Below are 23,645 nucleotides of genomic sequence, written 5' to 3'. Positions count from 1 at the left end.
AACCTTATAGATAGTTTTTTTGCTCTCAACCTGTTCCTCCCCCTAGTATAGCAATAATGATAAAATTAATCGCCTGCTTTATATACTATTTTCAATAAACAAAAATCTTTAACCTGATCCAAGAAGGCACCTTTCTTTCGGTTTACAATCTTTTTACTTAAATTCACAGTCACATTTGACAAGTCACGTGAACAACAACAATAGTAAAAAGACGATAATACTCGACAACTAGGATAAGCAACAGCAAGCAAAGTATATAGTAGTCTGATTAGTACCCCATCTACTAGTATATACTCCAGTTTCCAACAGAACCCACACGATCTTACCATTTGCAATTTGCCATCGTCAATTGCAAAATCCATCACCATCAGTGAAGTCAACATGACAGCCCCAATGGACCTCGCTGCTATTCAAAAAGCCTTTGCTGAGCAAAATGCTCGTATGACTGCCGCTGAAGCCCAGCTTTAACAACATGCTGCCCTCCTCGAGCGCTTAGCTCAACTTGAAAAAGTAAATGGGGAACTTCAGTCCAAGGTTACGACCCTGGAAGAAGAAAACCAACAGCTTCGCGCCCAGTTACTCCGCTCCTCTGCTCCCCCTTCCGATGCAGCTACCCCTCCTCAACCCCCAAGTAACCCCGCTCCCGCTCCCCACCCCACTGATGGCCCAATTAACTGGGCTCAAATTGCTACACGCGCCCCTCGCCGTCCCCGTCTTCCCACACCACAGAAAGTGGCTGCCATCTCTCGTGGCTTCAACCTGCTCCCCGAAGGCCCTAAGGGCTTCAAATACCTCTTCTTCCACCGCTCCCGCCGCTATAACTATATCCAAATCCGCAGCAATCTTCGTGCCATTGGTGTCGAAGTTGGCCGTATTTTGGATATCATTTTCCCTGCGCGCAATGTCTTTGGTCTCCTCATTGATGTATCCACATCAATGCTTTAACTAATCCACTCTTTAAAGAAAACTGAGACATAACCACTATGATCTAAGACAAATTATTATAAAATAACAACGCTCTTCTCATTTAATAAAACGGTATCTTTTAAGCTCGTTTAATACTTTTGTTATTGCAACGGATAAATCACATCCTCATTGCAACTTTTGCGTAACTTCCCTCTCATGAGGGCTATGCCTGATACCCTACTTTCCAACACCAGAGCTCAACTCAACAAGTGGCTCCACAATTACCGTCAACAATGTTTCCATGCCTTTCTTCAATCAACTGACAAAAAGTTAATTAAAGCATGCCGTCCTGCTTTGGGTAGACCCTATTATGTACCTACCAGCTTCTCGTTCTGATCGCAGCCGTCTCGTTCGTTGGCGTATGGGATGGCTTCCTGGTAAACCCAAATCTTGCCCATGTGGGCTTGATCATACCTCCCGTCGTCATCTCACAACAGATTGTCCCAAGATCTCTTTTGACACATGGCTCAACCTTCCACTTGCACCAATGGAAACTAACCTCACTCGTGTCGACCACCCCCTAAATGACCTTCCCACCTCAGCTTCCGCCACATGTCCCTCCTATTGGGTTACCCTCTGCCGATTATTGTGGACCTATGACACATTTTGTAATCCTGAAGGGGATCACTCAACTGATCCCGATCCTGGCGCTGTCTGGCTTCACTTAAATCCTCCTGCTGTCCCATCTATCGACTTACTCGATGACTTTCATGAGCCGTTCGATCTCTAATCTGTGAATTGTACCCTCTGTCTTACCCTCCACTGCTAAAACCCTGAAAGTGCACGATGGAAGGGAAGTCATGGTCATGAAGCGATTAGAAGATTTAACAAAGATTCTCTTTTCTTTTCCTTGCACTTTTCTAACTTTTACGAAGTCCTATAGTTAGTTTTTTAGTTTCAAGTAATTCCACCGTCCATTTATAAGACTGCAGTTTTAAGATCTCGAGATCGCCATGCGTTAATCTTAATAAAACAAAAACTTTAGTCTGAGCCAAGAAGGCTTGATATTTTTGTGCGATATATAAAGGATTGCCAGCCCAATTCGTAAAAAAAAGCACGTGAGGTCCGGCTCGGTGCTCGGTAGAGTGAATATGCGGAATTAGAATAGTTTAAATAGATAGATGAGACATATATGAGCTTTCTTTCATATAACAATCTTATATCTAAGTTAAGAAACAGTACAAAAAAACTTATACTGGGAAATTAACTATAGTTATTTTACGGACTACTACTCCTAACGTGTTATTTGAGAAGTGGCATTTCTGTGAGATCTGCTCGACTAATCGGAGGTTAACTATTTCTATTTATGGTATATGAGTGATTTGATCGCTCTCATGTTATGTCAGCAAGTAGCTCTCGAATTTTAAACAACGTATTTGATCTAGATTAAACAAGATTTTATTGGCAAATAATTTTAAACCCACATGAGCACATAATCATTATGTTATGATGCCTCCTAGGCGAACACAATCATTAGAGAGGTTTCTTCCTAGACGAACACAATCATTGGAGAGGTGTCACCTCTTTAAATACAAATATAGCCCACCTCTGTAGTTAAAACAACCTCAGTGTTTGTTGTATTTGCTTAATTAAAGATTGATAACTGTTGTAAGTCGATGACTATGAACTTAAGTGTCTTTATTGTTCTTCAAATGAAGTAGAAGGATTATTTACTCTGTGAGGTTTAATGGGAATTATATTATTTGAGGACGCGTATGCTAGTCACTAATTTCAGGTTCAGATGCTTGTTGTGTGATTATGATACTTAGGCCTGTATCTTGTTCTATGTTATACATAACCTATATTAGATGCAATATAGATAGACCGTGGTAGGATGTATTCTCTACCTTACGTACTCGAATATTGTAGTTATTATCTCAGCACGTCAGTGTTTTTATCTGTTTCTTGCCCCCATTGTTCTTTTTATACATCTGTTCAATAAACTTATCATATTAAGTATTACCTTCCTGTCCGCTGTAACGAACTGTAAATCTTACCAATTAGGATTAGGGTGGACTAAATTAAGTAGCGAGACTATAAAAAGATATTGAATGTCTTTATTTCGAATTAACATTTGGGTCTCTTTTATATCTTTTGAAATAAGTAATTTGTTTAGGGAAAAGGCATGTCTGAGACCTTGTAAGTAAATATGGGCAGATAGGAAAATACATGTAGTGTTGTTTAGGTGAATAATTACATGTACTTGGCCTAGGTAATCATAGAGGACATCACACAAACCTTTCAGAGACGTTGATAACACCAACCCCACAGTCTTGTTCTGTCCAATTGTCCTTCTCGTCTCTGCCATAGCTCACAGTCATTGCAGTTATGAGATTGAATTGCCCGGGTCAGATCAAATATAGGGGAAGGGGGAAGGGTGCTAAAAAACCTTTTTGGTAGTCAATAAAGGAAAAAGGCAGTAGAGAAGGGAAGAGGAGAAGAGGGTAAATCAAAGGACTAGATTAGTCCTTAGTGAGCCATTGGACTAACTTGTTACCAAGAGGGGGAGTTTTTTGGAGGGGGGGATCTTATTATGATGTAGATAGTCAAGTTCGAAGAAAATTTGACATAGGGCGGGCCAACGGATTTTCCAGGTGGAGAAGCGTTGAAGGTTTTGTTTGTTACGTGTTTTTCTGGTTGGAAGCATGTTGAGAAGAAATGATATTGGATCATTTACTGTGAGGTAATCGAAGGTGCATAGAAGGCATATTATTGAAGTGTTTGCGGGTAAACATGACATTAGTTGATATATGCACGGTTTTGGAATATTTGATCTACGTTTAAACAGAGATTTTATTACATAATATTAATTTTTTTAAAGCCCAATGGACACGAGATATTAAGCTTATCTAAATTGCCCGGGGCAGCTCCAAAGGCTTAAAATAAACTAAAAACCCCTTAGGGCTCAAGGGTAAAAAGGATTATGTACTAAAGGATTGTGGGAGGGGAAGAGGGTAACCAGTCGAGCAATAAGTGCCCTAACCGAGGAGTTGTAGGCGGCTCTTGAGAGTGGTGTAAGTAGTCGAGTTCAAACAAAATGTGACAAAGTGCTGGCCATAGAAAATGCCAGTGTTGTATTTGGGATGGGTTGTTGATCGGATGTGTAGGAAGACGGTTGAGGATATAGGATATGGGATCACGGACTGATGTGGGGAGTCGTAGGCGGTGGTGCATGTTTAAACAGGAGATAGCGTGGAACTTTGTAAGTAATGACGAGGGATGTTTAAGGCAATAGGTTCGGTGGCCTCCAGGAAGCCAACCCAAACGCCATCGGATACATCGACTGCGTTCATTAGTTGACATAGGAAGATAAAGGATCGGGTCGATCATTAATCGAGAACGGCATTGAGAGATCAGTTTGGAGTTGAGGCTGTTCGATTGTTGGATGTGAAGGAGGCTAGTGCGGAAGTTAGCAATACAGCGTCGCAGAGCAGCTGATTCAGATCGTTGATTGAGCGGAGAAGAAGTGTAATCTTGCCAGATCGGAGAACGAGCAAGCTTGCAATATAACGATTTACTTTGTTGCTGGCCTATATATGGGAGTAGTATCGAGATTAAAGTATCAGTAGGCAGTGAGGTAGAACGTAATAGGAACTTAGCTTGTAGGACGAAGGAGCGTTCTTTCATGGTGGGCAGATTGGCAAGGTGGAGCATAAGTCGGGCAGACGATCTACTGGATCCACCAAAGATTCGTCGAATACACTTGTTCTGGGTATCTTCGAATTGTTTATATTGCTTCGCGGTTAGGGGGCTAATAGCCAGTCCGTATTCCATCTTTGCGCGGACTAATTGGGCATATAACCGTAGTGAGAGCAGTTTTTCGAATCCACCAGGATTGACACCGATTGCTGCTAATTGGTTCATCGTAGTAAGGGCCTTAAATGTGTTAGTACGTGCTAGTTCATTTATATCTATACTACCACCTGGTTGAAAAGATATCCCTAGATACGGAAAAGTGAGCTGACGTTGTAGAGGAACTCCATAAAGCTGGTAATCTATAGGGTGCGTTGATCTGTCTAGTATAACACATTTATTCGGATGCCAGCGATAGCCTAGCCGAAGACTATGAGCTTCACATTGTTGCAACAGGGTCTGAAGATGATCTTTATCAGTAATCAAGACGACATCGTCGGCATATAGTAAACAGTTGATATTTAGAATCAATTCCGGAACAGGCAAGGAAAGATCCAGTGGGCTTGGACGGAGCAGTGTAGGTAGTTCGTTAATGTAATATGAATAGAGTATAGGAGATAGTATGGATCCTTGAAGGACACCAGTAGTAGGGCTGAAAGGTTCTGACTTGGCATTGCTCTGGAGGACTTCAATGCTGACATCGTCAAACATGTTTTGAAGTAGGGCAAGGAGCGGTACTGGAATATGGGGACGAAGCACTGTCCATATGACGTTACGGTCAACCGTATCGTACGCTGATTTGATATCGAGGAAAGCTAGAACTGGTTCGATCTTGTGCTGGCGTTTCAAAATATTGCAGATTTCCGCTAAACAAAGAGCTTGATCTAAGGAGCTACGGGCAATACGGAATCCACCCTGCGCAATATCGAGTGGGGGACTATTGGCCAAAAGGTAATCTTGGATGCATCGCTCTAAAATTTTGCGAAAAATAGATGTAAGACTAATTGGACGGTAGTTACCTGGATCGGTTGGGGGGCCTTTCTTATAAATCGGAATCGTTTGGGCAATGCGCCATGACTTAGGCGTATAGGACCATTTCCAGGTTAATTGGAAGATATTTAATAGAAAGGGCGCTATTCGGTCGCTGACTGGTTGCAGCATTTCGATTTTGATATCATCCACCCCGGGAGCTTTCTTACGGGGGAGGCTTTTGATCGCATTCACAATGGTATCCTCAGATATGAAGAACTCGTTTAAAGTGAACGCTTGCGTGGGGTCAATTGGTGGTAATTGGCGTTGATACGGTGATGGAGGATATTGACCCGAATACGTGCCTTGCATATGAGACGCCATGAGATCAGCTGCAGCTTGTGGACCTTCTGGGGAAGAGAACGAAGGGGTTAGATTTCGCTTCTTACGGATTTTACTAAAACGTGCAATTGCTTTGGTATACTCTTCATGACTCATCTGATAACAAAACTGTTGCCATGTTTCCTGTCGAGGACTTCGATAGAGACGACGAAGTTTGGCCTTGGCTTGCTGATGTTTGATCCAGTAGTCAAGTTTGTTCAGTCCAGTAGCCCGGCGCCATTTCCGATAATAGTATTCTCTTTGATCAAACGTTTGTTGCATTTCGACGGTCCAGAAGGATTCCAAGTTTATGAGATGTGGTTGAGTGACCCGTCCACAGACTTGATCTAATGCGGCATAGAGAGCAGTACAAAGATTCGACTGTAAGAGATATTTGATCTACAGTATTTCCGCTTCAGCTTCAGACTCTTTGATAATAAATTTGGATTTTTTGAAAATTTCTTTAGGACTATTCTCTGAATTTGGACAGTTGGGAGGGCTCTACTCCTAAACTATTATCTGCTGACCATGGCTCTTCCCAACTCCCAGCACTTTTCTAGGTCAACGGAGTCCAACTCGGCCTCCAAGCCCAAAAATCATTCTAAACGCTCCTATGCCCAAGTGGTCACGGCGTCTAAACGTGTTTCGCTGATGCATAAAGGCATCGAAGCTTCTGATATTGATGAAGGTGTGGTATTTGACGACTTGTGGAGTAAAATATCACTTAGTTGAAACAATAAAAAGCTTAACGAGATCAAACTAGTAGGTCTTTATTTTGAATCAAGTTGAGTTCAAAGAGAAGAAAAATATCTACTGCAAAAATTTAAATATCTTCTTCATATTGCGAAACCTAGAAACTAACAGCTGAGTTATTCTACTCAAAGAAGATGTACGTCTTCTGAACCGTAAAAGAATAGAATACTCCCTTGAGGAGTCTACACATCTACCCGGAGCGGGTGGATTTGTAAATGGATCCATGGCTTGATCTAGCGATCATGCAACTAACCTATTTTCCTGTGCTAACCATTATATAGCACTGCTTGCAGGAAAATAGTATTGATTAGGAAAATGATATTCGCGCGTGGTGTTTGAGTTGAGTGAACAGTTATTGTAAAAGATGATCACAGCCTATTATCTTGTAATCATTCTTTTTTTATATTTGACATTCAAGTAGTCAGGAATAAATATACTGAACAACATATGATACGAGGAGTCCACGACCAGCAACCTAATGTGTATGTTTGTATGCCTTTGACTGATGTCCCAGGAAAATACATGGAAGTTTTTGGTTGAAAGTCCCGAAGACAGAACTAAACTTCAGATCGAATGTAATGTATGTAGTGTATATACAGAATAAAAGGAAAAGAGAATAAGTTATCTTATTTTATCTGATAGTAATTTCCTGAAGAAAACAAAAACCAAGTGGAAAAATCACTTCTATTTATGGATTTGGATATTTTAAAGAGATTTTTCTAGCAGAACTCCTAAGATACAAGATGGCTTGATAAGAAGAAAAGACATACTTAATTGCTACTGTACAGTTTAATCGTTATAGAGCGATGCCCTGACCTTCAATATATGTAGTCTTTGAACAATGCCGATTCGATAAGGCTTTTAATACAAAATAAACATCTATTAATATCCGAATTTGGAGTTATCTGGAAAAAGTTTCATTAGTACAGTTTGTCCTTCCAAAATATACATTGACAGTGATCAGAAATCAGTAAAAGCCATCTAAACTTGCTGACCGCAACTGTATTGCAAAAAATGGGGAGCCATGAGTTTCATTGACTCGTACCTGAGTTTCTGTAAATCAAAAAGTTTGGTTATAACTCAGTCGAGGGACCATCATCTGGCCCATCACCGATTTAAGTTAAAATTAAAGTCGAACTGCACAAACAAACACGGAAATGGGTTGCGGATTAGCAAGCATTGTACTATAGATCTTCTTAATCGCAAACTCATTTAAATTACACATGATGAATCAGTCTATACTATCGAAATATGAAACCTTTATTAAGCTACAATTGGAAACGAAAAGATAAAGCAACTATGAACTTCTCAACGGCTTAAAATTATAGATGTGTAAAATTTTTGGTGACTATATTAAAATGTGCGATAGATAGATAATCTCTTGAGTATCAAACGGAGACCAGCGTAGTTCTATAAAGTAATGCATTCAAAGAAGCACGCATGGTCGTTTGAGAAAGAGTAGATGACTACATGAATCTGTTTCTCATGGCAAAAAATGGAGATTGATATTATAATCAAAATGTGACCGAAATAATACGTAAACATAGAGCATCACTCTATGTCTGTAGCTTAAAAGTGTTATAACAAACCCTTACAGTCTGCTCATCCTGAGTTTCATTAGAATGGCTATGCATACAAACAACCCAAAATTTAAGAACCTACATGAATGAGGCTTATGAAGGAAAGTTGAATCATCCTTTTTCTTTCATGCTTACCTTTTTATGCGAAAAAAATACTCAAATTGACGCTGATTAGTAAACAAGCATATTTAATTATTCAAAGATGAAAAGCAGTATGTTTGTTTAAGCTTAGTAACATCTGTATAAGCAACAGAATCGTTTGCACATGATTGATAAAGCGATATGGGGCGCAGTTCCATTCGCGATATAGAATCTTCCTCATTGCTGCAGAAATAAGCTGCCCTTACTCTCATTTTGGCTTATAGAGGCTCATGTAATACTTGTCATTCATGTGGACAGATTATAGAGTGATAATCTTTTTTGTTTATTGTCACCTTTCCTGTCACCAAGTGAGCGAGAGCGAAAAACACAGCCAATAGGAAGGATTACCGGGATGCAAATTTTTTCTTTTTCTTCTTACAACGCGCTTGAAAATTTTCTTTTTGAATTGTTCGTATTTGTTTCAAGCTGCAGTAAGTTATTTCTTTTCTCTTTCTCATTTTTTTTTCTTACTTCTCCTATATACGTTCATCTCTGCGATCACCAGACAATAGTCTTTAAATTCATATTTGTCATAAAAAAAAAGTAATGAATAAGTTAAAAAAGTGGGAGGTATCTTTCCTACTATTGCCGTTATTGTTTGCGGCTCGTGTTCTGGATGTCATAGGCTGGTTGATGGAAGGATCATTTGGTTTGTTCTTGTTCCATTTTGGTAAAGGAAGAAAAAAAGAGTGTGTTTGTTCGCATCAAGTTTTTTAGCTAATAGATTATTCTTAGATTATCAAAGTTATTGGAGAAACTTTTATGCGAAAATGGCTAATATTGTTATGATTGGTACAAATAATACCGAAAGTAGGAAAGGTAAGAGTTATTATTGTCACTCTTTGCTAGATGCACTTTCTCATTGCTATTAAACGATAAAATATAAAGAGACTTTGTGTGATGACAACCATAATACTACAAATAATCAATTGTCGCAAGAAAATGTATGTACACCGGTCAATGATTTGAAAAAGGTAAGGATTGAATAAGAATAACATAGCAATAAAGGAAAGCTTATTTATATTCCTAATGGTAACCATAGAGAGAGGTTAACGAAGACGACTCCTTAAAAAACAAGGATGCGTCAGGTTTAAGGCTTATCAGTTCAGCGGCTGCAGGGGATTCTCTCAAAGCAGAAAACAAAGCTGGTATAAATTCAACGGACACCCTTCAGAACGGCTTATCTTTTCTTGAAGACATTTTGAGTACATCAGATAATTCCGAACTCACTAGTAAATATTCCAAGAATATTAACAAGAAGGAACAAGAATCAACTGATAAGATAGATAATGAGCCATTTCTTGCCGCTTTTGAAGCTACTACAGCTCGTGCAACAATGGAAGCCAAGATATTTATCACTAATTTGCCCAGACCTCGTAGAAAATTTCTTGCAGATTACAATGCTACTACCGCACACGCTTTTCTTGAAGGTAGAAAGTATATTGCCGATTCATCAATTTCTCATTGTCAGCCATTCCTTGCTGCATATGAAGCTTCTACTGCTTTTTCATTATCTGTTGCAAAGGAATATGTCAACGGTTTAATGCCCATCACGGAAAGGAATATCGAGGTACAAGAAGAGAAAGAAAAAGCTAGGGCTCTCACTGTGACTTCAACTGATGAAACAACGGATATGGCATCTTCTTTGGTTGAATTCGAGGCTACCGCTGCCTATTCATTATCTGTTGCAAAGGAATATATCAACGGTTTAATGCCCATCACGGAAAGGAATATCGAGGTACAAGAAAAGAAAGAAAAAACTAGGGCTGTCACTGTGACTTCAACTGATGAAACAACGGATATGGCATCTTCTTTGGTTGAATTTGAGGCTACCGCTGCCTATTCATTATCTGTTGCAAAGGAATATATCAACGGTTTAATGCCCATCACGGAAAGGAATATCGAGGTACAAGAAGAGAAAGAAAAAACTAGGGCTCTCACTGTGACTTCAACTGATGAAACAACGGATATGGCATCTTCTTTGGTTGAATTCGAGGCTACCGCTGCCTATTCATTATCTGTTGCAAAGGAATATATCAACGGTTTAATGCCCATCTTAGAGAAAGAAACTGAGGTAAAAGAAGAGAAAGAAAAAACTAGGGCTCTCACTGTGACTTCAACTGATGAAACAACGGATATGGCATCTTCTTTGGTTAAATTCGAGGCTACCGCTGCCTATTCATTATCTGTTGCAAAGGAATATATCAACGGTTTAATGCCCATCTTAGAGAAAGAAACTGAGGTAAAAGAAGACCAGTCTCTAATTACTAAGGCTCCCCCTGCAACTTCAGTCAGTGCAATGAAAAGCGAGACTTCTTCCTTGGCTAACTTCGAAGCTACCACTGCAACTCAGCTGTTCACTTGTGCACAACGACAAGCAGGCACAACGAAAGACGAAAACAAAAACGATAGCAAGGTACATCCTCCCACCACACCTTTATCAAGTACATCCACGAGTAGCAATGTATCATCAGATAAGTCTACCGTTATTGATGATTTCTCCACACCTACTCCTACCGCCAGTACACCCCTCCATTCCTCTGAGCACAAACAAAGACTTCAGTCTACAAGAGGTCTAAATGTTTCTGGTGATATTGCTAGCCACAAACATAAGCATCGCTCCAGTGTCGACAAAGACTTACAAACTACTGGTAGCAATTATACCAGTAACAAGAACAGTAAAGTATCAAAACCTCATGGACCCCTATTTTTCAAGGAGTCTTGGACTGAACTATTCCATGATCCAGCATACTTGAGGTATACTCGGCCGACACCAGAGTTCCTCAATGAAAGCGCAAATGAAGGACCTTTCAGTACTGGCTATGATTCCGAATGTATTTATTATCCTAACTGTACCAACCGAAACTGTAAATTCATTCACCCTGGACCTGATAACAAGTAAGTATTTGAATGCTCTATAACTCTTTGCTCAGTATTTTTAACCGTTCCCTCTTCCTCTTCCTTATTCATTTTTGTTGTTTGTTTCATAGTCCTCACGTCAAACGCTTCCACAGTTCTTCCAAAAAGCAATGGTCAATTGCCGATCGTATTGATAGACAAGCACAGTCTCATCCTCCTGTTTGGAAATCACGTTGTACTCATTGGCCATTTTGTACCAACAATAATTGTAAATACGCGCATCCTATTAAAGAATGCCGGTAAGCCATTGAAATTGAAAGGAAAAGTCTCTGTTCGAGACATACTTATTGATCATCTTTTCTTTATAGAATGGGCGAAGAATGCACATTTAAAGAACGTTGCATGTTCCTTCATCCTAGTGATTATATGGAGCCACCAAGAAAATATGGCAACAAAAGACATACCCTTCAGTAACCAACATAAATGCATCGATACAACTTACTATTTTATTCTTCTACTAAATAAACAATTCAGCTTATATAAATGAAACAAACGATATAAGTTCTTCTCTTTACAATAAAATGAAATTGGTTTCTCTAAATAGATAAAATATTGTAAGGTCCATTGTAGACTTTATTCAAGCTATTTAACGTGTTGAACTTTGTTGTGAATAGCCCAAAATTTGCATGTGTAATACACTAGTTACGATAAGTTGAGAAGTAAAGCTTGGTGATTATGGTAACTTAATTGCAACGTTTATTATTATTGTTACGAGAGGAAGTATTATATTATAATACAATTGACCAAATATTAGAGAAGAAACGAAAAGCTCCTTTATCGACAGCATGAAAACTAAAACCCAACCATAACTATTCCTGATATTCATCGAAAATCATTAAAAATTTGTTGAAGCCCTTTTAGTCAGAACGATATTTCCGCATTTTAGAATAAAATTCTGCTTCGAACCTACTTTGGAGCATGGGTTTTTATTAATTACTAATCCAAAGAAAGATGCAGAGAATCGATCTTAACAACAACAACAACAAAAAAACAAAAAAAAAGAAAAGTATAAATATAGACAGCACTACTAACCGAAAGGATTGCCAATAGAAGGCAACAGAACCAGTGAACAGTAAAGTAATATCTCCACGCGATGAGGGGTGAATTGCATTTTTGATACGTGCTTGGTGCCTTATCTTAAATCATGGCTGACGTGTTTCTTCTTTCGCCTGCCTCATCCCTCAGGTTCTTTGATTCTCATGGTGTCTCATTTACATGATGATATCTGCGCTGTGCTACTTAGTGGTTCAATTAGCGATAAAGTGCATGGGGTTGCTGCATTCTTATCGTATTAATTCAAATAACTCATTAATTTGCGTAAACTGTCTGAGAATGTGTTTGCTGAACATCGTCATGCCGTGACGAATCATACGTGCATTCTTAAAACGGCTGTAGGCATGTAACATGATATCAATTTACGGATATTGAGGACACGAATAAATAGATGAGCACCGGTGTTTGTGGAATCGGAATAGTCACCTTCCTTAAGAAAATAAGTCTTAGAGACTCTATTTCATAACATTTTATAAACATACCAAGAAAGATATTATAACAGTCAATTGCAAATCGTAAGCCTTCGCGTAGCGTTGTTAATTTTTAAAGCATTCAAAAGCCCCATCTATTGCATGCGTTCATGGGTACGTCGTTTCAAATGAAATAAAATACTTGTTGGCTCATGTACGAAGAAATATCAAAAGTGTTTTATTGAACACGTAAGAAATGAAGAAGGTAGTACATATTATCCTTCAACTATGGTGATACTTTATGAGACTAAACTGCTTCTGCTAACCAAGGATGGTTTAATATTTCTTCAAGGCTAAGTCTCTGTTCGGGATGGTGCCTAAGCAATCCTTTAAGCAAATGTAGGCAATTTTCTGAAAGTTGGGTAATAGTGGCTTCAGCAGTATCATTTCCCAAGGTCGTTAAGGGCACACTCGACCCAGGGATAAGCCATTGGCCCTTCATCACTTGATCAGAGCTATAAAACGGTGGCTGGCCAAACAAAAGAGTATATAACAGTACACCTAAAGACCACACTTCAGCTGGCTCTGGCTTGTAATCAAGTCCTAGCAAGATTTCTGGTGAAGCAAAAGTAACTGTTCCTAAAAATTTGGTTACTTTGTATCTTGAAAATTTTTGTGCCGTATTTAAGGTCGTTGCATTACTTGTAATGCCGGAACGGCTACTGATACTACTGCGGTGATGATGACGACCTGAAGAAGTATTCCCATGGGAAGTTTGTACGATTGGTATTTGAATAGCTGCTCCAAAATCAATTAATTTGACCTAACATCATACGAAATTAATATTCGAAAATCTTGATACGCTAGTTGTTATGATTCCTTAAATTTCAAATTGCTTCAATCTGTAATTTTACCTTAAAACTAGAGTCAATGACTATATTTTCATCTTTGATATCACGATGATAAATTCCGATCTTGCTCAAATCATATGCGCATTGAATAATCTGCCTGAAGATGGTTTTAATTTGTGCTTCCGAGAATACGACATTAGATTCACTACAATTGTTGTTGATGCGCTTTCTTTCTTGAAAATGTTTCTTCTTCTGTTCTTGTAAGTGTTTGTGCTTTAGTAGTGCCTCAATACATTCAAATAAATCACTAGAGCTTCTTCTTCTATGACGACGATGCTTGCTTGTTTGGTGTTCGATAAAAGCATATTCCTTACTTGTCATGGCTAACGATGTATTTTGTAAAATGGTAAGTGTAGAAGCCATAGGCGTAACAGGCGATGAGGACTCGACACTACTGCTGGAGGCCCTACAATCACTGAAATAATTTATTGAATTTGTCTCTCCTTCTATACCAGTAGCGTGGCTGTCACTGGAATTTGTATAATCACCCGTCCCCTTGATGCAATCATTAAAAGCATCAATCTTTTTGTCGCAGAGGCCCCATTCTGTGCCAAACAACTCCATAACTAGATAATAATAGCGTTGATCTTCGAAATAATCAACATAGTCAATAACAGTAGGGTGATGCTTAATGCGCATTAAAATAGCTATCTCTTTGGGTATATAATTTCCCCTCTCTTCAGTGATAGTAGCTGTAGCAGCCGTCGTTGTTGGTATTGCTGGAAGGAATACCAATTGCTGCTTTGATAACTTGTGTTTGTAGATGAATTTGACAGCCACTTCGCGGCCTGTAGTGCGCTGTAATGCAGACATAACAAAGCTATATCCACCGTAGCCAATATGATCTTTTAATTCATATTGTTGGAGAAAATATTGGTTGCAAAGCGATTCATTCATTGAAGAAAATAAATCGAATGTAATGCAATAATAGAAGAGAAGAAAAAATTATTCATTGCATGATTCAAAAGAAAAGTAGCAAAAGTACTGTTTCGAAAGAAAGGGTTTAAAAGGCTGAAGATATGACAGCTTGCACGATGCTAAATCGATATGAATCGATTTCTGCACGATATAAATCGAGATATTCATTAACATTGCTTCCATCATTTTTATGTTTCAGAGCAGAAAGTGCTCCATTATTTTTCCATAACCTCTAATTTTGCATGAAATTCATGTGATGGCTCTTAAACGCTTCATTCTATTCGCGGGGATCTACTACAATCGTGATTACCTTACCCTGAAATCCATGATTATTACTGCCAGGCAAAACCACTAATTTTGTTCTGTAATTTTCCCGCTGTTTGATGAAAACGCTGTTCCACGCTATTAAGAAATGATGATAATGACGAAAACGCCTTGCTCGAAACAGTTGTTGTTAACCGGCACTGAAAGAAGCGTATGTGAGGTTGAAAATCCACAAGATAATTATGTTTTCTTGGTACGACTTCTTCCTCTGCTTGAAATTTATACTTGACTTTATCAGTTTCTTCATTAAAATTAGCCTGCGTAATAGTGTGTATCCATCAACTTTTTTCTTATCTCTAAATAGCAAATGTCGAGCGGGTTCAGTTACACATTATGGTCGTTGAGTAAGTGTGTATATTCTACTTACATTATTACCATTAGCCGTGTACTTGAACGAGGAATGTATTCTTTCTTCTACATTTCCATTAAACGTGATATAGGTTGAATCTTTATTTAAAACGGTCAGCATGGCCTTGGGCTAGATCTATCAAATGAGTTCTGAATCAAATCATACTCTTATCTGATACCGTGTCAACGTTCTCATTTAGACTACAGCAAATTATCTGAAGCTATCCAAACCAAAGGTCCAAATACAATTTAATTATGAGTATTGTTAAATGGATAGTATCATCAAAAAGGTTGGATGGAACATTCAGAGTTGTGTTTTTAAAACCCGTTTATTAACTTTGCTATATAAAACTGATGAGGAAAAGTTTTCATTAACTAGTTACATAAACATATGCTATTAAGTCTAATGATACAGTACACCAGTAAATCTATTTACACTAATGTAAGCATACATTTCGACTTCAACTGATAATGTATATTTATTATAGGTGAATAATCTATGTAACTACTCAAGCGTAATTACGTGTATGAAGGTTAAAATTGAGAAGCAACTTAGGCTTGGGCGCCTGAAAATTGTTTTGGAATTTCGATTCGGTGCGGTTCTGTACTTTAATCCTGTCGAAACTAACAGTCAAGTTTGCAGTCGAATTGCGTTGCTATCATCATCTACGTAGTCTACAGTTTTTTAACTGCGGGTTTAGACGCAGCTTAAAAATAACTGGATGGAATGACCAAGATTTTGAGACGATTGAGTTAGAGTTTGAAGATCGAACTACACTAAAATGGAGACGTTTACCTGTAAATATCAAGCCAGTTTCGTTCTGGCGATAATAAAAATCAAAAGACTAAGAAGTTGTCTTCCGGCTGAACTCCGTAGGACGTTCCTTGTCTTTCCATACCGAAATGCTGATGGCCATCATGTTTTTTGCTGCATTGACATCGCGGTTCCATAGTATCTTACAGGTTTTGCAAACAAGGATACTACAGCCACGCACGGTGTCTAATGCTTTCAATGTGTCTGAGCGACAACAATTGCATATGCGTGATGTCAAGTATTCATCAATTGTCACGGCAAGGAGATCACCAGCAGCCTCTCTTCGCTTCAATGCACGCCACAAAACACCAACGACACCAGTTCTAGGGCCTTTTAGATGAACGGCGGATTTATTGAACATGCCGTCACCAAATACAACCAGAGGAACTTTTTTGCGATCACTCAGCCTGAATTTCTCAGGGACCCATCGTCTGTTGAAGGAAGACAGTAGATTGAGTATACACAAATTCAGTGGACAATTAATCGCTACAGACTTACCGAACGTGGTTATCGCTCTTTGTCTCTTCTTCTTCCCGGATCTCCTTCTCATTCTCTTCTTCCTGTTTTACTTTCACTTTCTGTTTCGTCTTCTTTCTTCTTTTTTTATGCTTAATTTTGCCCTTCTTCTTTGGCCATTTCATCTGTTCTTCCTTTCTTTTCTTCCGTAATTCTTTGTCGTATTTGATCCCTCCATCGACAAGCATGTTCACCATCATGTCTGCAGCACGCTGTCTGCCTTGATGCAGACGGAACCTTGTTTCACCCATACCTGGCCCATAGAATGAGAACAGGATCTCTAAATGTTGTAGTATGTAAATAATATATCTCTTATACTGTTCAGGCGAGCCTGTTTTACTACTTGGTATATTGCTTTCTATCGCTTTTATCATACAACCGGCCTTTTTCCTTTCTAATTCTGCATTGACACGAGTACTACCCGTCATGTGATAATATTCTTTTGTCGAGCAGCGCCGTATCTCATGTCTGTTTGTTTCTAACCCGATTGCTGCTGTAAATACGGTCTTTCGGCCAGGATCAACAAATGTGGGTCTGTAGTTTGTCGTGATTTCTTCATAGGAGAAGTCTTCCAACGTCAAGTCATGATGATCAATGATGGCGTCTTCTCTTGGTTTCTTCTTACGACTAAATAGGAAGTCTACAGTGAAGCCATCAGATCGAATGAGATTCCTGAAGAGCATACTTGTGTTTGTCTTTAACTCAGCAATACTATGATATAAGTGAAAGAATAATCTTGAGAACAGAGTCTTTTAGCAGAGTGCTATTTACTTTACCTTCTGAAGCCTAACTTTTTGAAGTTGAACACTTTACAAAATTGTTCAAGTTGATTCCAATAGCCCTTTACAAGTCTTCCAGGAAATAAAAAAGGAGCAAGGGCGTTTATGCTGATGGTAATGAAGCGCCATGATACTGAGGGTGTTGGAAAAGGGAAGAAGCGATGAGGTAATGGTAACCTACGAACATCGTAGGCAAGATGATTAGAATGCTCTTCTTCGTAGTAGTCTTGGATAAACCACAAGGGCTTGACAAATTTGACAGGATCGGCCGCCAATGATAAAAGTGTAACCTTTTCCTCCACAAGGTCTGCAAAGTTCTTGCGCAAATTATCTATTCTTAATTTGTCATCACTGCTTAACTTGACTTTATCAGGCCATTCGGGTTCGCCTTTGCAAATCACTTGATAGCAGTATTTTGTTGCGATTTCGTCAACATCGCGCTTTACCATGCTCTAAAGAGAAAAGAATATTGAGTTTGCTGCTGTTTGGTTTAATGTAAAGTTATTCCTTACCGGGAACATATTCTGCAAGGTATAGTATAGATATTTGAGCATTCGCTGCTCAAAAAGCTCAACAATGCTGTTTGTATATGTGGTACTGAGCTCTTTACAAGCTTCTGTCAAGCATTGGCTATAGCCTTTGGTGAAGCTATATCTTACTTCGACAGCTGGATGCTTCTCTTTGAACTGCTTATAGAAGTTTTTCATGGAATCATTTATTGCTTTCTTGTTGGTTACTGTTTTACCTGTTACAAGTTGTCCAACCGAATACCAGAACTGTTGGGTGAAAATTTCTTTTGGTGTGTCTTTCTTATTATGGATGAGATAAGCGTTAACAAATAGTTGCGAACGAAACACAATAGCCCTAATGTCATTGCAGCACGAAATGACTCTTTCTCTGAATTTCTCGCGGAAGGTTGGTAACACCGCACTGTCGATGGGAAGCTTTCTTGTGAATACAGTAGCATCATCACCAAGAACAGATGAAATGAGTTCTTCTTTTGAAGGCGTGTGTTTGAGGCATTGCGGCGAACGAGCAGTGGTATGGCCATCTTGTCCACAGCTGAGGCACTTTGCAGCTTGTGCGGTGGTCTTTTTCCGTTTAACTGCTTTCTTCTTCTCTTTCACTTGGTCACTCTGTTTTCTCTTTTTGCCACTGCTACTAACTTTAAGGAGGTTACTCACAAGCAATTAAGTGCTGTGTGTAAGATAGATTTAGGTTTATTGCTTACCATCATCAGCATTTACGGCTTTGTAATACTTGCATTTGTAGTAACGCTTGTCAAAATGACCTGGTTCATAGCAGTCTCGACACTTGGTATGCTCTAAAAAATTACAACAAATATCAGAATCCTTATATCTTGATCTGACGGTTCTCCTACAATTATCAAGCATTTTACCAAATGGGTTCCTTTTAACCTGGTTCTTATGCTTTTCTTTAATAGATCTAATCTTCTGTATAATGAAACTTTTGTACATGAATAGAGCTGTAAGTTACAAAAAAAGCGAAATACGGAAAAGAAGGGATCTTATTCTCGTTTAAAAAAACCCCTTCATTATAATCTAACTTTGACAACAAAACGCGAGAAAAGAAAGACACGTCTTTATCATTGGGCAAAGTTCCGAAAAAGGCACTGACGAACATCTGGTTGGGTCTTATAACACATCGTCAAATGACGAAAAAGTTGTCAAGCTTTTTGTAGCTCGTCCTATTGCAAAGTCACGCCAATAAGAGTTTTCTTAGCGACCTCTTTACTATGAGCACTCATTTTTAGGACTAGCTTGTACGCCATCCTTAATGCTGCTTGGATGATACTGGATAATTGATTATCAGCGAAATCGTCCAAGAATAATATACCGCTTCATCGTAAAATAATTGAAAGTTGTCTAAATTAAGATTTAATAGTGTCCAATAAAATTTGTGAAAAGTCTGAAATAGTAGTTAAAACACTGTATTTCATAGTCTAAAGACTTGTTACACGATATTTTTTGACTAATTACATCCGACGAACTTTATTTCAACACTCAGTTTTACTTTCTACTAAGTTGTAGATGTGAGCCTTTCTTTAATTCCTTTTTGTCTAATTTATATGCAAAAGAAGAAAGGTCGACATTACTATTGATGAAGCAAATTGTAAGCCAAATGTTTCCAAAGGCTTACAGTTGCCTTAAGTAAACATCTCCCAATTTTGATATTGCTCGTCACGTTATTGAGTTCACTAAAATTGCTGCTCTTGTGGCTTATACATATGGACTCTTGTTCTTCATCAAAAATTTTTTGGAATGAAGCTGTTTTGTTTCAACTCAGTTAGAAATATAAATTTGTTAAGGACCGGGAGAAGGCTTTGCTTTTTCTTCCTTTTTGATACACTATCCCATAAATTGATATAATTGAAGAAAGGTAAATATCACTGAACTTAGCAGGAAGAGTTGTTTATGGTGTGGATGATGATTAAGAAACTAGGCATAGTTCAACAGACATGGGACTTACTACCCCATTGAATGTTGAAGATAATTCTTTCGCCCCTATCTTACACTACCATATTATAACTCTATCTTTTATATTCGAAACTTTCATATCGGTTCTAACTTTTTTCTTTTTTAGTTTGCACTAGGCTCTCCCTATCAGCAGCTCTCTTGTATATCACTCCTAGCTTTGTATATTCTATTTAATGCGTTAAAAATAAATGTGCTTTTGTAAACAACCTAGTCCGGTTCCGTTTTCTGTTATGCTTTTATCTTATTTAAACTATTAACTATAAAAATTGAGGAAGGTCCCATATTGCTTGTTGTGTATGCGAAACCTCTAGCTGTAAAGCATAAATGTAACAGCCTTTTGCGTCTTTTATTTATCCATACTTCTCATAAATTGTTTCTAAGAGAAACCTGATCGCGTTTGTCAAATGGAAAGTTCATGAACAAATTTTGAGTGAGTAGGTGGCTCCAGCTTGTGATCAGCTTCCATCTTAAAATAATCCCTTACCATACTTTAGCTTGATTCCATCCTGAACCCTTTGTAACCCTGTCTAATAATTGTTTAGCTAAGGGGTATTCCTTTTGTTCATATTAAAGAAAGACTATTACAATTTTCGTTTCTACATGTTTTGGGTCAATGATCAACGCCGTACTGAAAGCGTCTTTGGGAATTTTGTAATAAGTTTCTCTGTCAACACCGCTGGTAATAGTATGATTTAAAAGAAATACTTGACCCAATTGATGATACACCAGTGCGTTAATATCACCGGTTGGCTTCTTCAATTTTTTCATGGCTTTTTTGCACGTTTTTGACATACGTATAAGTAGCACTTACCATAATCCAAAGCCGTATTAACAATTCTCGCCAGTTTTCGAGCAACTAAGCTGTATATACATTGATAATTAAAGAACCAGCATCATCACAGCCAACACCCTTGTCAGAAAATTGCTACTTCCGCTGTGGATGTGCTTCAAATGTTGCTAGTTGCTGATCTTTTACGTTGATTCTATCGCTGCTATTATCGTCACTTGTACTATTGCCACGAAAAATGTGTGATCTTACTGTGTTGAAAAACGTGGACCGTCTTTTCTTCTTCAGCTTTTCCTCTTCTGTTTGTAGAAGTTGTAGTAGTACTACAAACGGCCTTCTGATGGTTTCAGCTTTCTATGATTGCTGCTGATTGTGATTAAATACTGATTAATGAATTCTCTTTGAACTGCTGACTGAATGTTGATTGACTTCTTCTCCTTCGTCTTTCTTGCTTATAATCCCTGAACTGGTGCTGTTATTGATGGCTGCAGTTTTTGTTGAAATCGTGTCGCTGACTATGTTACTCTATCTTCGAAAAGAGTACTGTGGATGGTGGAAGTTCAAACTGTTGGAGGTAGAACAATTAGAGAAGTAGTATTGACTTCTCGTCCCCCTCCTGGTCTTCATCCTCTTCGAAATTGCAGCTTCCAGGAAATGAGACAAACTTATTATTCAGGATACTTACAGTGTACGTTATATCATTTGTCGGCTTGGCTCGTATTTTTTGCTGCTACTCATTTAGTACACATACAGTGGAAAAGGTTGTGTCCTTCCGAAATGCTGCACTTTAACTTGACTGTTGCTATTGGGAGTCCCATTCTTTTCGATGATTGCGTATAGACATGCAGCAGATTTGGTTACATTGAGAATACCGCTTCAAAGCCTTCTACTGTCTCTGATAATCGAATCTTCGCCTCTGCGCTCTTGTAAGCACAAGACCTTGCTTCAAATATCCGTTGCCTTCCTCCATTTCAATTGATATTACTATGCCGTTATTCAATAGTCGCCTCTGATAAAGATATATACCAGCTTGTAGAATTTTAATTGAAATTCAACGGCAGGAGAAGTACCTAATCTCGAATACTTGTAGGGTTGTGAAAGTAAGAACCTCGAATGCCAACTGGGCAAAAAATCATCTCGCAAAAGAATTACTCAATTTAATCAAATTCATAGCAGCAGTTAGTTCCCCCATTGACGTTTGCTGTAGAGCAAGTTCATAAAGAACGAAAACTCTATTCACTTGCTTTATCAAGAAACTTGACTGTTTCTGTCATATATCTAATACGTCTATTTTCATTACAGGCTAAAATAGTTCTGTACGTGCAGTGTCTACTCATCTATTGATAGTGTGCGAAGGTTAGCACTTACACTGCTGTAGAATATATAACCTACAGGCGGAGCCGCCAATTTGAAATGCCCAAGTCATGAGTAAGTTCCACTGACTTCGTTTCTCTTTCTGTAATGATTCTGATGTTTGCTCAAGAAGCGATATCACAATTTTATTCAATCTGCAAGCAATGTAAACCCTTTTTGATGTTGTGCAAATAATTGTTGAGCGGTTTGGCATATGGTATAGGTAATATCCAATTTAGTATCATTCCCATATGACCCGGTAGCTGGTTATTTCTTCGATAGATCAAACAATACAGATAATTCAAGAAATATTCAAGGCGACGCTTTCCAATAAAGTACATCTGTAACGAGAAAATTAGTACTTGAATTTAAAAATAGAAACCAAACTAATTGTAAGTAATGATTCCCTTGATTCTCATCATCTATTGAGTGAATACACCTTTTACTAAATTTAATGCACTCTTTTTTTTTTTTTTTTCCCTTTGAACAGGGGCTATGCTATACTCACGGTACAAACCTTGATCCTCTATCATCGGTGATAGATACCCGATGCTCTAAGTGTAACATCAACAACAACTCAATAGACTACTCAATTGATCTCGAATACGTAAATAGTCTTTTCCTTCTTGTTTAAGTGGTTTTTAACTGATATTTTTTATTGACTAACTGTGTACTACTAATTACTTACTCCAGCTACTGAAGCTACTAAGCAATATTGCTGGTTGTCATAAAAGTTGCTTTCTTCTGCTCTCTTGTTTCATTTGCCTCGACAAATTCTCCTAACAGTTTTTGTTCGTGTCGCAGGGCTGTAGACTTTTTGTATTCTTCTGATGGTTGCAATAATTTGCTTGTTGATGCAAGGTTATACGATTGATATTCTGCAGCCTTGTTCAAATTTGCTATATTAAATCTTTGTCCAGCGCGTATGCCTCTTCATCCTCAAGAAAATCCTCGTTTCAAATAAGCATTCTCTCACTTTTGAAAGTACAACAGTCTGGAAAATTGTTTGGGAGCAGACAACGATTCCAATGAATAAGACACGGCAGAATTTGCTTCCTTACGGTCACCCAACCGGAGTATAGGATGAATTGGATAACGTGCCATGCTAAACTGCCAAAGCCGCTTTTATTGCTTGCTACAGTAAACTTCCGTACCTTGACTAAAAAAGAAACATGATACACGGATGTCTTTGAAGTGCCGGAGCTGTTACTATGTTCATACTTCCATCCAATTGTTTGTCTACTCTTATTGCTACCGTCCAACCTACTGCATAGTATATTGAGTTCATTAAATAGGTCAGCTCGAGAATTCTATGAAACGAATCGCATAGGTTCGTCTGTTAATAGCGACTTATAAAGACTTTAAGGAATCTACGAATTTGGTTATGGACATTGCTTCCTTCACAACAGTTGTTGTATGATCGCTTCATGATGTGGGTGTTGTATTAGTGGTATTAACAGTGGAAGTAGACGAAAATTTCCAATCAAGTTCATTAGCACTGTGATCAAGAGGAATATAAACCCCTTTTTTGAAAGGTTCGACTCACATAACGAATATAATGGCGAAAGATAATCCAGCATTTATGCATCTTG

General features: G+C 38.3%; 8 protein-coding genes across 8 annotated transcripts; 4 read left to right on the top strand and 4 right to left on the bottom strand.

The window, feature by feature from the left end:
- Positions 1-381: 381 nt before the first annotated feature.
- BDF20DRAFT_831373 (uncharacterized protein) lies at positions 382-945 on the top strand (the record flags this gene model as incomplete). The annotated part of the gene is made up of 2 exons (XM_053078442.1): positions 382-439; positions 497-945. The coding sequence occupies 2 exons, from the start codon at positions 382-384 to the stop codon at positions 943-945; spliced, it is 507 nt and encodes a 168-aa protein (XP_052940583.1).
- Positions 925-1,940, top strand: BDF20DRAFT_844069 (uncharacterized protein). The gene is made up of 2 exons (XM_053079595.1): positions 925-1,659; positions 1,723-1,940. The coding sequence occupies exons 1-2, from the start codon at positions 1,277-1,279 to the stop codon at positions 1,733-1,735; spliced, it is 396 nt and encodes a 131-aa protein (XP_052940582.1). The 5' UTR covers positions 925-1,276; the 3' UTR covers positions 1,736-1,940.
- A 6,862-nt stretch (positions 1,941-8,802) lies between these two features.
- BDF20DRAFT_35760 (uncharacterized protein) lies at positions 8,803-9,596 on the top strand. Its single transcript, XM_053075273.1, has 4 exons — positions 8,803-9,093; positions 9,159-9,242; positions 9,312-9,367; positions 9,512-9,596. The coding sequence occupies exons 1-4, from the start codon at positions 8,970-8,972 to the stop codon at positions 9,515-9,517; spliced, it is 270 nt and encodes an 89-aa protein (XP_052940581.1). The 5' UTR covers positions 8,803-8,969; the 3' UTR covers positions 9,518-9,596.
- Positions 9,597-10,495: 899 nt separating this feature from the next.
- BDF20DRAFT_844038 (uncharacterized protein) lies at positions 10,496-11,856 on the top strand. Its single transcript, XM_053079594.1, has 3 exons — positions 10,496-11,321; positions 11,414-11,581; positions 11,651-11,856. The coding sequence occupies exons 1-3, from the start codon at positions 10,561-10,563 to the stop codon at positions 11,754-11,756; spliced, it is 1,035 nt and encodes a 344-aa protein (XP_052940580.1). The 5' UTR covers positions 10,496-10,560; the 3' UTR covers positions 11,757-11,856.
- A 1,195-nt stretch (positions 11,857-13,051) lies between these two features.
- BDF20DRAFT_844036 (kinase-like domain-containing protein) lies at positions 13,052-14,740 on the bottom strand. The gene is made up of 2 exons (XM_053079593.1): positions 13,720-14,740; positions 13,052-13,628 (listed from the first exon to the last, which is right to left on the bottom strand). Exons 1-2 carry the CDS (start codon positions 14,611-14,613, stop codon positions 13,113-13,115), a joined length of 1,410 nt encoding a protein of 469 aa, XP_052940579.1. The 5' UTR covers positions 14,614-14,740; the 3' UTR covers positions 13,052-13,112.
- A 2,000-nt stretch (positions 14,741-16,740) lies between these two features.
- Positions 16,741-17,328, bottom strand: BDF20DRAFT_805052 (uncharacterized protein; the record flags this gene model as incomplete). The annotated part of the gene is made up of 1 exon (XM_053076485.1): positions 16,741-17,328. A coding segment is annotated over one exon (588 nt), but the record flags the coding sequence as incomplete, so codon positions are not given.
- An 80-nt stretch (positions 17,329-17,408) lies between these two features.
- BDF20DRAFT_812828 (uncharacterized protein) lies at positions 17,409-18,365 on the bottom strand (the record flags this gene model as incomplete). Its single annotated transcript, XM_053076831.1, has 2 exons — positions 17,409-17,867; positions 17,928-18,365. Coding segments are annotated over 2 exons (897 nt in total), but the record flags the coding sequence as incomplete, so codon positions are not given.
- A 210-nt stretch (positions 18,366-18,575) lies between these two features.
- On the bottom strand, positions 18,576-18,959 carry BDF20DRAFT_844025 (uncharacterized protein). Its single transcript, XM_053079592.1, has 3 exons — positions 18,815-18,959; positions 18,787-18,788; positions 18,576-18,737 (listed from the first exon to the last, which is right to left on the bottom strand). The coding sequence occupies exons 1-3, from the start codon at positions 18,891-18,893 to the stop codon at positions 18,636-18,638; spliced, it is 183 nt and encodes a 60-aa protein (XP_052940576.1). The 5' UTR covers positions 18,894-18,959; the 3' UTR covers positions 18,576-18,635.
- Between the last annotated feature and the right edge of the window lie 4,686 nt (positions 18,960-23,645).

Source organism: Mycotypha africana, assembly GCF_025528875.1.
Source record: "Mycotypha africana strain NRRL 2978 chromosome Unknown BDF20scaffold_1, whole genome shotgun sequence".
In the NCBI taxonomy this organism is placed as follows: domain Eukaryota; kingdom Fungi; phylum Mucoromycota; class Mucoromycetes; order Mucorales; family Mycotyphaceae; genus Mycotypha; species Mycotypha africana.
The sequence above is the reverse complement of the archived record's forward strand: the minus strand, read 5'-3'. Positions and strand labels throughout refer to the sequence as shown.

What these genes read in the sequence shown, in the direction of transcription:
- BDF20DRAFT_844036 (XM_053079593.1), bottom strand. Translation starts at nt 14,613, where the DNA reads ATGAATGAATCGCTTTGCAACCAATATTTTCTCCAACAATATGAATTA. An exon ending in TCATTGACTCTAGTTTTAAG is followed by an intron (nt 13,629 to 13,719) that starts GTAAAATTACAG and finishes GTATGATGTTAG; the next exon opens with GTCAAATTAATTGATTTTGG.
- BDF20DRAFT_35760 (XM_053075273.1), top strand. Translation starts at nt 8,970, where the DNA reads ATGAATAAGTTAAAAAAGTGGGAGGTATCTTTCCTACTATTGCCGTTA. An exon ending in TTTGTTCTTGTTCCATTTTG is followed by an intron (nt 9,094 to 9,158) that starts GTAAAGGAAGAA and finishes GATTATTCTTAG; the next exon opens with ATTATCAAAGTTATTGGAGA. An exon ending in TAATACCGAAAGTAGGAAAG is followed by an intron (nt 9,243 to 9,311) that starts GTAAGAGTTATT and finishes TAAAATATAAAG; the next exon opens with AGACTTTGTGTGATGACAAC.
- BDF20DRAFT_844069 (XM_053079595.1), top strand. Translation starts at nt 1,277, where the DNA reads ATGTACCTACCAGCTTCTCGTTCTGATCGCAGCCGTCTCGTTCGTTGG.
- BDF20DRAFT_844038 (XM_053079594.1), top strand. Translation starts at nt 10,561, where the DNA reads ATGGCATCTTCTTTGGTTAAATTCGAGGCTACCGCTGCCTATTCATTA. An exon ending in CACCCTGGACCTGATAACAA is followed by an intron (nt 11,322 to 11,413) that starts GTAAGTATTTGA and finishes TTTGTTTCATAG; the next exon opens with TCCTCACGTCAAACGCTTCC. An exon ending in CATCCTATTAAAGAATGCCG is followed by an intron (nt 11,582 to 11,650) that starts GTAAGCCATTGA and finishes TTTTCTTTATAG; the next exon opens with AATGGGCGAAGAATGCACAT.
- BDF20DRAFT_844025 (XM_053079592.1), bottom strand. Translation starts at nt 18,893, where the DNA reads ATGTACAAAAGTTTCATTATACAGAAGATTAGATCTATTAAAGAAAAG.